This window comes from Orbicella franksi, chromosome 1 (assembly GCF_964199315.1).
Source record: "Orbicella franksi chromosome 1, jaOrbFran1.1, whole genome shotgun sequence".
NCBI lineage: Eukaryota > Metazoa > Cnidaria > Anthozoa > Scleractinia > Merulinidae > Orbicella > Orbicella franksi.
In genome coordinates this window covers 24,792,440-24,804,939 of record NC_138145.1, presented here as the reverse complement: position 1 = coordinate 24,804,939, position 12,500 = coordinate 24,792,440, and the positions used below count along the sequence as shown (strand labels likewise).

The window sequence follows — 12,500 nt, the reverse complement described above, 5'->3', positions numbered from 1 at the left end:
AACCTACGTCTCTAGAAAAGAGAAAAATTAATTCTCGGACACGTACGTATTTATTCATGAAGGACCATGAAAGCGTCACGTGTTGTGTGAGTTCAAGACGGAAAGAGCCCTGGTGACCGAGTTTGAACTGACGCGGAGTTAGGTTAGGCAGGGAACCATAAGGGACACCCAACGACCGTTTCCTCTCAAATGCTTTTTTAAAACGCTATTTTAGGCTATCTGGAGTACTTTCAAAGCTCTGTAGGTTAATTTTAGGTTGTGCAAAAAAAAATTTATCTGTTCGGTTATTCTAGAGGAGCTTGAGTATTCCCGAACTTATTAGGGCTTTTTTGTCCATTTCCCGAAAACGTTACGTCTTATCGCCTTTCCGAAAATGATAGCTGACTTTTTTTTGGTACCCAAAATGACATTTTTAACAATCCGAAAACAACAAACATTAAACTTCTCATATCGCCAAAGTTCGAGGTCACAGTTGTGCCCCTGAACCGCTGAGAATGCACGAAATATCATCGATTTAGAGCGTTAAATATTCCGAAACATGAACATTCTACAAGTAAGATTAATACAACTAAGTCTGCCCTTGCATGTTCACTGTTTCTTTGTTGTTGTTGTTTTTTTTGTTTTGTTTTGTTTTGTTTTGTTTTGTTTTGTTATGTTTTTGTTTTTTTTGTTTTTTTTGGTGATTTCTACCGTTTTGTGCTTTCATTGTCATCACTGTTATCCCAGTCCCTTTATAAGAGCATACCAGCCTTGTGAGTGCCCGATCTCCAACAAGCAGGAATCAGCGGTCTTCATGTTAGGTATCAGGTTCTCTCGGTTCTCCCGCCATGTTTGGCAGTTCGTTGGAACTTGCAACGAACTCGAGCTCTGTTTTAGCGGGCGAAAATCCACTCTACCTTCGCTTCGTCACCGTGCACGGTTTCAAGGCAAAGTTTACCGTTACCCAGAAGTTGAAGATAGCGATTACAGGCAACAAAAACAACAGGTAAGCAAGTTTTGCATAAATTGAACGAGCAGAGTAAAGTAACGTCAAGATACGTATACATTTCGTTTTGCCTTTGGCTGTGAATGTGTCATTATCAAGGAGAAGTTACATTGCTTGTGGAATCGACTTTGGTGATGTTTACCTGCCGAGCATAAAGAGCTTTATTATCTGTTATTATCTGTTCTCGATAACTGAGCATGAGCATGCGACATTTGTTATTGGCTTATATGCACCTCATGATTCTTTCTGATGCATGCTCTTGTAAGGTTATGTTGCCCTCTGATGTGAATGCTAGTAAGCTAAAATGTAATGTGCCATCTTTAGCAGAGAAAATTTCTCTTATGCTAGAGTAAGAATTCTGAAGTTACTCAAGTGTCTACAGTTGTGCCTACATGCAAGTTACAATATGCTGTTATACACAACTGTACATGGACATTGCACCCACTGGTGCTGATTCTGTAGTAAGTTAAATGTTGTGGTATTTTCTTTCACAAAAAAAACACTATGATACTTTATAAAGAGGTATACATGTACCTCAAACTGTCGTGAAAACTACACAGGACTTGAAAAAAAGGAAGAGTAACTTGCCCAGGCAGGAAAATCTACTTGTCTTGGATGACACAGCATAGTCAATCGATTATTTCATAACAATCAATAGAAATTAGTCAATGATATCAGAAATCAATAAAAGGATTCGTCACGAGTCATCAATTGTGATCAAATTTTCAATAAGCATTATCAATTTTGCTGATACTAGCTTATCTTTTAAGCAACATTTAATAAGAAAGAAATGAACAAAAGATTTAAAGTGAAATATGAAATCATGAATACAATTGCATAAAAACATAACATGGTATCTTGTAAACAGAATATTTTGCTGGCATACATGTATCAGGGACTATGTTTTGGGGTTTTTTGGGAGTGCCTTTGAAATCTACATAAAAAAGTTACAATCAAACATTGTGTTGAGGGACACAATTTTTCTACAGTTTAGGTGAACTAACAAAGAGAGACCAACTTTCAATTGATTCTCTAATGACTGATAAATTTGGTAAAATCAAACTGATAACTTGAAACTTTTCTAGCATGTGAGTATGAATTTCTTTCAATTGATCGATAGCACTGATAACACTTACATTAATTTCAATTTATTGATTTATATCAATTTATGGATTGAATTCAATCGATTACCTTACCCTGGGATGACCAGACAGCACTTTAGAGCCCTGTCACAGCTGTACATTTTACTTGTATGAAATTGGGCTCTTACCAAATACATGTAGGTTTCATGTGTCATGCATCTGTTCATGCATCTGTAGCAGGGCAGGAAAAAAATTGTAAGTCACTTGCCCAGTGGGCCAGTCAATTTCAGTTTTCACTTGCCCCACTTAAATATTAGTTGCCAGTGTGGTGGCCAGTAAGGAAATCACAGGACAAATGCGAATGAAGTACACTCGGATTCCAAACTAATTCTTGCTTTCAACCTAATAATTAACTAATCTTTAGGTCTTAAGTTTTGAAATGGAATGACTGGAAATTGTCATTTATCAAGCTGGCATTTTTAGTCAGACTCACAAGACTACTGACGCTACATTGTAATTTCACTTGCCCACTGGGCCACTGAACTTCTATTTTCACTTGCTTAAGAGCAAAATTTACTTAGCTGAGGAAATCAGAGCTGGGTTTTTTCCTGCCTTGAGTAGATCAGAGATAACATCAAAATGTGGTAAAAACAAAAAATAGTCACATAAGCCATTACCAGAGTGTGTCACAGAATCTGTGAATTTTTCAGGCGTGTGTCACTGATGTTTTTACCACATTTTGATGTCTTCTGTGATCTATTACTGAACAGATGCACGACAACATAGAATTTGTCTGCTTCGTAATACATAACAAAGAAACAAAAACAAACTTTTATGACATCATCTGTACCTTTGTCCACCAATAGAGCATAAGTGCACATAAGAAACAATCAAATTGTACCTGGAAATAACTTGACTTATTATTTAAACATTGTTTGATAGGAGTTTGATTTATTGTGCATGAATATTACAATGTACGAGATAGTGAACATTGAATAGTTACTGCCACAGATTTTGAGTTTAGTTCTTCTACATCCTCTGACATTCAGTGCCTTCCAATCAGAGATGCAATTTTTTGTCACACAGTAGCTACAGATGTAGATGTAAGATCTGTTTGATTGATGAATATTCAGGGCTCAAAATAATGGCCGGTCAACGGGCAATGTCTGGCCAGAATGGTGACTTGACTGGCCAAAAACTTCACTCCCCGGTCGTGTTGACCAGTCATGTCATGTTGAGACAGTCACGTTGTTCATTCTTGAATAAACAATCAAATCCCCAACTGTAAATCTGAGAGTTTTTATCTCTTTTTTATTATGACCTCTAACGAAAACATACACCAATGCATACATGTATCTGTTTGAATGGCTAAAGACCATTCGCTTGCTGTTTGTCATGCGTTCAAGATCGATAGGAATGCCATTCGAGTGACTGGGGTTAAATCTGTTCAGAAAAATATTAAGCCAATCTTTAAACGGTCTAGCAGTGACTGGAACAAACAAACTATATTTGTGGGTTTAATTTAGCTCACATTACGTGTACTTGATTTTTTTGTAAATATCTTGACCAGTCAGCAATGAGACGTGACCGAGCTAAAATTACTTTGGCCGGTCAACATGACCGGCTACAGTCCGATTTCAAATGTCACAGTATAAATTGGAATGAGAAGAAACAAAATAATAACTCCAGTGTAAAATTCGCTGAGTGATATCACACACAGAATTTGCTGATTCATACTCAGACATAACTTATCTTATTTAACGAAATGTTTTATGTTACTTGCAGGATGAAGTAAAATTGAGAGTGGTCAATACATGCATACTCCTTGGCATTGATGCTTGATCAGGAAAAAATCAGCCACTGAGAAGTCTACAGTACCTATGACTCTATGAGGGGTCCAAGGTCCATTTCTTGAAGGCCCTGGAAACTTTTCGTGCCCACAAAGCTATCTTTAATTGAGCTGTGCCTAAAAGCTAAGAGCTGTATATGCCTGAAACTTCTTGTGTGAAGGAAACCTCTGTTCATATTGAAAATAAGCAAATAAAACAGCTCTGTAAGCATACATGTAAGATTTCAGATTTTGGTATGGCTTTCTGGGTGCGAAAACTTTTTGGGACCTTCGAGAAATGGGCCCCTGGTGCATTACAGGTTAACATAGTGACCTTCAACACTTTCTGGCATAAGTTCAACCACTTTAAACATTATTTTCAATGCTTTGAAGTATCACCTACACTGTACCTGTGTTTACTTAGTGAATTAGCATTAAATTTGAATATCTTAGATTGCTACATGTAGGTTGATACTTGTTGTTCAATACAGCAGCTATAAGATTTCATCATAAACAGCAAAGGCTATGTTTACATACATGTAGTACCAGAACAATAATTTATTAACTTATGATGTGTTATGGGAACTATGGTACTAGATAGGCCTTTCAATTTCAACAGGTCCCTATGAATTGTTTTTTTTTTTTTTTTACAGTACAGTTTTTTTTTTTTATCACAAAAAGAAAAAGTAAAATTTTGAATATTGTTTACAGTGAATGTTTTGTCAGGGGTCCAAAATGTTTGTCCTGTTTGGATTCCATACAGTTTTGGAAAAAGAAGGAAACTGTGACTTTGTAAACATAGCCTAAAAGATGTCAGAAGCCTTGTTTTATGTTATGCAATGTAGTATTCCTTTGGCATGAATGTTTTTATGATGAATTTAAAATGTCAATCTCTATCTTGTGGTAAATGTTTTTTCTCCCTATTTTCTGTTATTTCAAATGAACAATTCACTCTATGAAAAAAGTTGATCAATATTTCACACTGACATTGCAGTAATTTTCATAATAAGGTAAAGGTTAAGTCTGCATATGAGCCACGTGGCCCAACAGACTGGAGCTTATCCCGCTTTCTGTAGCAGGAAGCAACTAGGACTATTTCTACTCCCCCTGGATGAGATGCCAGTCCATTGCAGGGTTACCCCACCATTAAATTCGCTGGTACCCACTTATACACCTGGGTGGAGAGGCACTGAGAGTAAAGTGTGTTGCTGAACAACACAACAGAATGTACCCGCCTAGGGCTTGAACCCGGACCGCTTGATCAGGAGTTGAGTGCACTACATGTGACTACGAGGCCATTGTGCCTCGCACATTTTTCATAATAATTATTAAGGCTAATTTAATCCGACATTAATTACTTAGTAAGAAAAAAACAGTTCATTCATTCATTCATTTTATGACAAAGGTATTATCATTATGTTACATTTGACTTTGTGAATTTAGTATATATTTAAGACAGGTATCCATTTGCAAACAATTTTAATTTAGTAATACGCCTAAATTGCAAAATTTTCACTAGTTGTAGCTGACAACAGTATAGTTCTTAATCATTTTATTATTTATGAATTAAATAGAGTTGAATATGACATGGCTTTGCACAATCTTGAAAAGGTCTTGAATTTTAGTAGTCTTCTTGAAAAGTGCTTGAATTCAGTTAAAGGAGCTCAGTCATGGTATTTTAAAATATTTTGGCCATGCACAAAATTACATTTAAGTCGTCTTTTATGGATAGAAAGAAAAGAAAACATGTTTTATTTGTTGCAATGTGTACATTGTAAACCTTATTCATGGCGTATAAAAACTATTTGAATTTTACTGAGTTTGTTCTGATTGCAATAAATTTCTGATTCTGTATAAATTTGCATGTTTTCTACTATTATAATTAAGGTCAACAGATTTGATTACAATAAAACAGTACATTCCATGCATTTTTCTTCAAGTTATTATTTAAAAGTTATTTATCGTACAGGGTTTCTGCCTCCCTTTTTCGATTTACATGTTATTTACAGGCTCCCTTTTGACATTTCCAGGTTATTTCCAGGCTCCCTTTTTTGATTTACATGTTATTTACAGGCTCCCTTTTTCAATTTCCAGGTTATTTGCAGGCTCCCTTTTTCAATTTCCAGGTTATTTACAGGCTCCCTTTTTTGATTTACATGTTATTTGCAGGCTCTCTTTTTCAATTTACAGGTTATTTACAGGCTCCCCTTTTCAACTTCCATGTTATTTGCAGGTTCCCTTTTTCGATTTCCATGTTATTTACAGGCTCTCTTTTTCCATTTACATGCTATTTACAGGCTCCCTTTTTCGATTTGCAAGTTATTTACAGGCTCCCTTTTTCGATTTACATGTTATTTACAGGCTCCCTTTTTCGATTTCCATGTTATTTCCAGGCATTCTTTTTCCATTTACATGTTCTTTACAGGCTCCCTTTTTCCATTTACATGTTATGTACAGGCTCCCTTTTTCCATTTACATGTTATTTACAGGCTCCCTTTTACGAGTTACATGTTATTTACAGTCTCCCTTTTTTGATTTACATGTTCTTTATGGGCTCTTTTTTTGATTTCCATCTTATTTACAGTCTCCCTTTTTCGATTTACACGTTATTTACAGGCTCCCTTTTTCGATTTAGATGTTATTTACAGGCTCCCTTTTTTGATTTACACGTTATTTACAGGCTCCTGTTTTCATTTTCCATGTTATTTACAGCCTCCCTTTTTTTTATTTACATGTTTACAGCCTCCCCTTTTTATTTACATGTTATTTACAGTATCATGGCAGCCACCCTGTATTAAATTTACATGTTATTTACGGGTTTCCAGGTTGAATCAAAAGAAATTTACAGGCTATTTACAGTATTTACAGGAACAGTTTACATGTTATTTATATGATCTTAGCTCTTTGCTTTGAAACATTTACAGTGTTTTCGTCATCATTTACATGTTTCACTTGAAATATTTACATGTTTTTTACATGAAACCTCCAAAACATGTAAAAGGGGAAAAATCATGTAAATTAATCTTTACAGTCTCTTTTTGATTATTTACATGTTAATTACATGTTATTTACATACTCTGTAAATTTTCAACTTTTCCAGTGATGCATTATGTATCCACATGTCCAGTCTCACCTTTAGAAAATTCTACTGATAAAGAACATGAAAAATCGGGCGAGCATATTCATTTATCGCCAAAAAGCAAAAGACCAAATAATGCTGCATATATGAAAGAATATAGAAAAGCTACTGATTCTCCTCAGAAAAGAGCAAAGCTCAATGAAAACAAAAGAAAGCGTAGAGCAGCTTTAAATACACCAGAAAAAAAAGCTAAACGTAATGCTGATGTTAGAAGTCGTCGAGCGACCTTGATATCACCAGAAAGAAAAGCAAAACTTAATGCTTATGATAGACATCGTTGAGCAGTCCTGAAAGATACAAAAACATCTGTTGATGTTATTGTGAAAAAGTTTCATGACATAGTTAAACAAGGTCCAGTATACATCTGTGGTTGTTGCGATCAGCTGTGGTATAAGCATAGTGTAGTAAATGCTTGTAAACTTAGAGAATCCCAACTTGATAGTGCAAAATATCTGTGTAATAAGATAAGTGTTGATGACAAAGAGTGGATTTGTAGAACTTGTAATAATCATTTGATGAAGAACAAACTCCCACCATGTGCTATAGCTAATGGCATGGGTTTTCCAATAAAACCAGAATTTTTTGACCTCAATGAATTAGAATGTAGATTATTAGCACCAAGGATTGCATTCCAAATATTAATGCAAGCTCCACGAGGTAGACAGCTTAAGATACATGGCAATATTGTAAATGTACCTGCAGATGTTGCTCACACTGTAACCATATTACCACGGCTGCATAGCCAGACTGCAACTATTAAAGTTAATTTAAAACGTAAACTACAATATAAAAGTTCAGCATTATCTTTGAATGTAAGGCCAGACAAGGTTGTTCAAGCAGCCAAATGGCTGATGTCAAATAGCACGTTATATAAAGATGAGGGAATTGTATTCAAAGAAGATTGGGCAAATACATATGTTACAGAAATTGCTCAGCTAGAAAATGATAATGAAATGGAGTGTAATGATAACTTGTCTGAAAATTTAAATAATCAAAATGAAAGTGAAGATGTTCAACAAATTCCAGCTGGTGTTACTGATACTTTATTCACTGCTACAGACTTTTTAGAAGACAATGAACGACAAAATATACTTAATGTTGCTCCAGGTGAAGGTAATCAGCCACTAAGTGTTTTTAGAGACAAATACTGTGAAGAACTAGCAGATCCTGGAATATTTTTGGGACAGCCACGACCGCATACTGAACAACGAAAAGTGAAAGTAACCTATAGTGATATATGTAAATCAGAACTGAGACGGTCAGATAGACGAGCTGCAATGTGTGTGGAGAATATATTCTTTAAGACGGCAAAAAAACTTCAAATGAAAATTCTTTTGGGAAAGTGCCATATTGCTCTTAGAAAATGTAAGGGAAATAGCCGAAGCATTAACGCAGGACAGTTGAAACAACATGGAGCTTTAGATACGCTTATTCGTCATGATGAAGGCTACAAATTTCTAAATGCTTTGAGAGATTCACCACCATATTTTGAAAAAGCAAAGAAAGACTTGTTTGCAATGATAAGACAGTTGGGTCCAGCTACTTTGTTTTGCAGTTTCTCATCTGCTGAAACTCAATGGGTGCATTTACTTAGAATGCTTGGCCAGCTTGTTGACAATACGACTTATACTGATGAGCAAATAGAGAATTTTAACTGGGAAGACAGATGCCGTTTGATACAGAGTGACCCAGTTACTTGTGCCAGACATTTTGATTATCAAATCAACCAGTTTTTAACTCACTTTCTATTAAGTTCTTCAGAGCCTTTGGGTAAAATATCAGACTGGTTTTATCGAGTAGAATACCAACAGAGAGGATCACCTCATATTCACATGTTGATATGGATAAAAGATGCACCACAATTTCAAATAGATAGTGACAAAGAAGTGACAACATTTATTGATAAAATCATTACATGCATTAAACTTATAGACAACCCAGAACTGTTAAAACTTGTCAATAGACAAGTACATAGGCATTCGCACACATGTCGTAGAAATACAAGCAGTTCTTGTAGATTTAACTATCCACAGCCTCCAATGAAACAAACAATGATATTGTATCCATTTGATGAAAAGACACCCAATAGTGACATAAAGACATACAAAGAAAGCTGGAAATCAATAAAAAGTTATCTGGATGATTTACAAAATTGCGAAGATATGACATTTGAGGACTTCAGTTATTACTTAAGCTGAATATAACCGAAGAAAACTATTTGATTGCTATCCGTTCATCTTTGAATGCTGCTACCATATTTTTGAAACGAAACCCAAATGAAATACACATAAACAACTATAATGGAGATTGTCTAACAGCATGGAGAGCAAATATGGATATACAGTATGTATTAGATGCATATGCATGTGCTGTATACATAGCAAATTACATATCAAAATCACAAAAAGGTATGAGTGAACTTTTGAGACAGGCTTGTACTGAAGTTAGAGAGGGCAATTGCAATATAAAACAGCAAGTAAGAGATATTGGCAGTAAATTTCTTAATAATGTAGAAATAAGTGCACAAGAAGCAGTTTATATCACATTACAGTTACCCATGAGAAAAGCATCCAGACAAATCATATTTATAAACACTTCACCTCCTGATGAAAGGGTAGAGCTTTTGAAGCCTATAGAAGAAATTAAACAAATGGATGATGACTCTGAAGAAATATATACCACTGGGCTACTTAGAAGATATTGTAAGCGCCCACCAAAGTTAGAAAATTTAACACTAGCAGATTGGGCTGCATGGTATGATAACTGTTGTTCAAATCGATATGTTAAGGAAACACATGAGAGTGATATTGATGGTCTTCCATTGGAAAAATATATTGATGATGAACAAAATAATGATGATGATGAGTTTGTTAAGACAACAAACAGTAAAACAAGGAGACGTTCTAAAGCTAGGGTTTTAAGAAGTGTATGGTTTAACAAAGAAAAAGAACCAGAAAAACATTATTGTGAACTTTAAATGCTGTTTACTCCATGGAGAAATGAGGAAACTGATTTACTAGGAAACTTTGCATCATATGAAGATAGATGTATGGTTCTCTCCAATGTTATTAAAGAACAAATGAAACAATATGCTGTTTGTAATGAAGATTTCAATGAAATCCAACAACAAATAAATCAAATAGAAGACAGATATGATGATATAGCTCCCTGCACACAAAATATAGAACGACAACATCAGGCAGAAGGGGACCAGGATTTACATCCTGATTTTAGTGGCAATTGTAATCTATCAGATGATTTAGGAATACCATCTGTAGACAATAGTGAACCACTGACAATGAATGAATTACCAGATGATGAATACAGGCGTATGGTTCAAACTTTGAATAAAGAACAAAAAGAATTTTTCTATCATGTATTGCATCTGATCAAGACCTCTGAAGAACCATTTTACTGTTTTCTCAGTGGTGGTGCAGGTGTTGGTAAATCACATGCAACTAAAGCCTTATATCAGGCTGCATTGAAGTATTACAATACAGTAAACACCCGCGTATAAGAACCTAGAATTTTTGGGTTCAGGCTGAATGGGTTCTTATATTTTGGGGTAGTTTTTCCGAACTCAGGCTGATTAGGTTTTTAGTAGGTTCTTATTTGTAGGAGTTGTCATAGTGATACCATTCAGAGAGCTACTGTAGTACTAGTATGTCATAATGGTTGAACATTTGTATTTTAAACCGCAAAAATGCCAAGCCTTATTTTTTAAACAATAATAAATTCAGTATCATAGGCTACCATATTTACAGTTGTATTTGATAATAATGTAAATTGTTAACAGCAATATAAATATATAAATAAAAACAGCAAAAATAAGTAAAAGCCCAATTTAGGGAATTAAAATTGAACCAATTTGAAAATAATCAAATACAATGTGAAACAAAATATTAATTTTCTTGCGTATTGAAATAAAGATGCATTGTACTGTACATTAGCTTTTGTATGAATGTAAAGTCTCAAAAGGTATTCCCAGAGTCCATGATTGCAATGTATTTCACATGAGCAAAAGTCAGGGCACTCTACAGATTCAAGTCCCAAGGCTACACCAGTATAATTTTATACAGTATTCTATACTCTGTATTTAAAAGATTTTCAATTAAACAAATAATTTTCATGGTGTTTCTCAGAAATTTCACAATTTCTATCAATTAAAATCCAGTATTTTGGCTACAAAATAAGAGTGTTTTTTTGTATAAGAACCTACTGTTCTTTGCCAGCCTAAATAGGTTCTTATATATTTGGGTATTAAAACGCCCAATTTCAGCCTGTAGGTTCTTAAATCACTAGGTTCTTATACGCGGGTGTTAACTGTATTAGACCCGGCATTGATTTTTCACAAACAAAAGTATTGATGCTAGCACCTACTGGAAAAGCGGCATATACCATTAAGGGAAATACCATACATAGTGCTCTTGCAATACCAGCAAGTCAATCATTAAGAAACTACAAAAGCCTTGGCTCAAGTAGACTTAACACAATACGATGTCAACTAGGTGGAATTAAACTGATATTTATTGATGAGATATCTATGGTGGGAAATACCATGTTCAGTGTTCAAATAAACAGAAGACTCAAAGATATCAAAGGTAGTTCACTACCTTTTGGTGCAGTCAGTATAGCTGCTATTGGAGATTTATTCCAGTTACAACCAGTGATGGATGGTTACATATTCAAGAACATGAAAAATGATGAATATGGAATTCTTGCTCCTAATGTGTGGCAAGAACTTTTCAAAATGTTTGAACTGAAACAGATAATGAGACAAAGGGAAAGCAAAGAATTTGCTGAGCTATTGAACAGATTAAGAGAAGGTAATAATACAAATGAAGACATTGCAAAATTAAGGAGTCGCTGCATTGCATTAAGTAATCCAAACTATCCAAAAGATGCACCACATTTGTTTATCCAAAATTCAAAAGTTAATGATTTTAACTGCAAAGCTCACAATGCTTTCACAGGTATGAAATATTCTATCAAAGCTCATGATAGTGTAGTTGGAGCTGAATTACAGGACCTTAGAGACAAAATATTGAAACAGATACCGAGCGACCCTTGGAAGTCTAAACAATTACACTCAATATTGCACTTAGCAGTTGGAGAAAGAACTGAGATTTCTCTGAATACAAGGACAGATGATGGCATGACTAATGGTGTAGGAAATGTTATTAAACTGATGCAAATACATAATACGGATAAGCCTTCAGGGATCATATGGGTACAGTTTGATCATGCAGATGTAGGAGTAAAGACAAGGAATGAGAAGAGACAATTGTATATTAATGGCATTGAACCAACATGCATGGACACCAATTAAGCCTACTAGTGCACAGTTTGCTGTGAGCAGATCCAAGTCAGTACATGTTGTGCGAAAACAATTTCCATTGAGACCTGCTGCTGCAAAAACTATTCATAGATCTCAAGGTGATACTGAAACAAAGATTGTAGTAAATT

The 12,500-nt window shown here is 34.9% G+C and overlaps 1 protein-coding gene, 1 long non-coding RNA gene and 2 pseudogenes across 3 annotated transcripts in view; all 4 read left to right on the top strand.

The window, feature by feature from the left end:
- LOC145498082 (uncharacterized) overlaps positions 1 to 12,500 on the top strand; it is a 19,225-nt pseudogene that overhangs the window by 4,188 nt on the left and 2,537 nt on the right. The window lies entirely within an intron of this gene.
- LOC145498063 (uncharacterized) lies at positions 474 to 4,261 on the top strand. Its single transcript, XR_014050772.1, has 2 exons — positions 474 to 985; positions 3,853 to 4,261. It is a non-coding gene; the product is annotated as an uncharacterized LOC145498063 (long non-coding RNA).
- LOC145489799 (uncharacterized) lies at positions 7,004 to 9,232 on the top strand. Its single transcript, XM_081468885.1, has one exon. It carries the CDS (start codon positions 7,550 to 7,552, stop codon positions 9,230 to 9,232), a length of 1,683 nt encoding a protein of 560 aa, XP_081325011.1. The 5' UTR covers positions 7,004 to 7,549.
- The window catches only part of LOC145498073 (ATP-dependent DNA helicase Pif1-like), a 2,240-nt pseudogene continuing 1,140 nt past the window's right edge, over positions 11,401 to 12,500 (top strand).

Excerpts from the sequence above, each read along its gene's own strand:
- LOC145489799 (XM_081468885.1), top strand. The coding sequence starts at position 7,550 with ATGAAGAACAAACTCCCACCATGTGCTATAGCTAATGGCATGGGTTTT.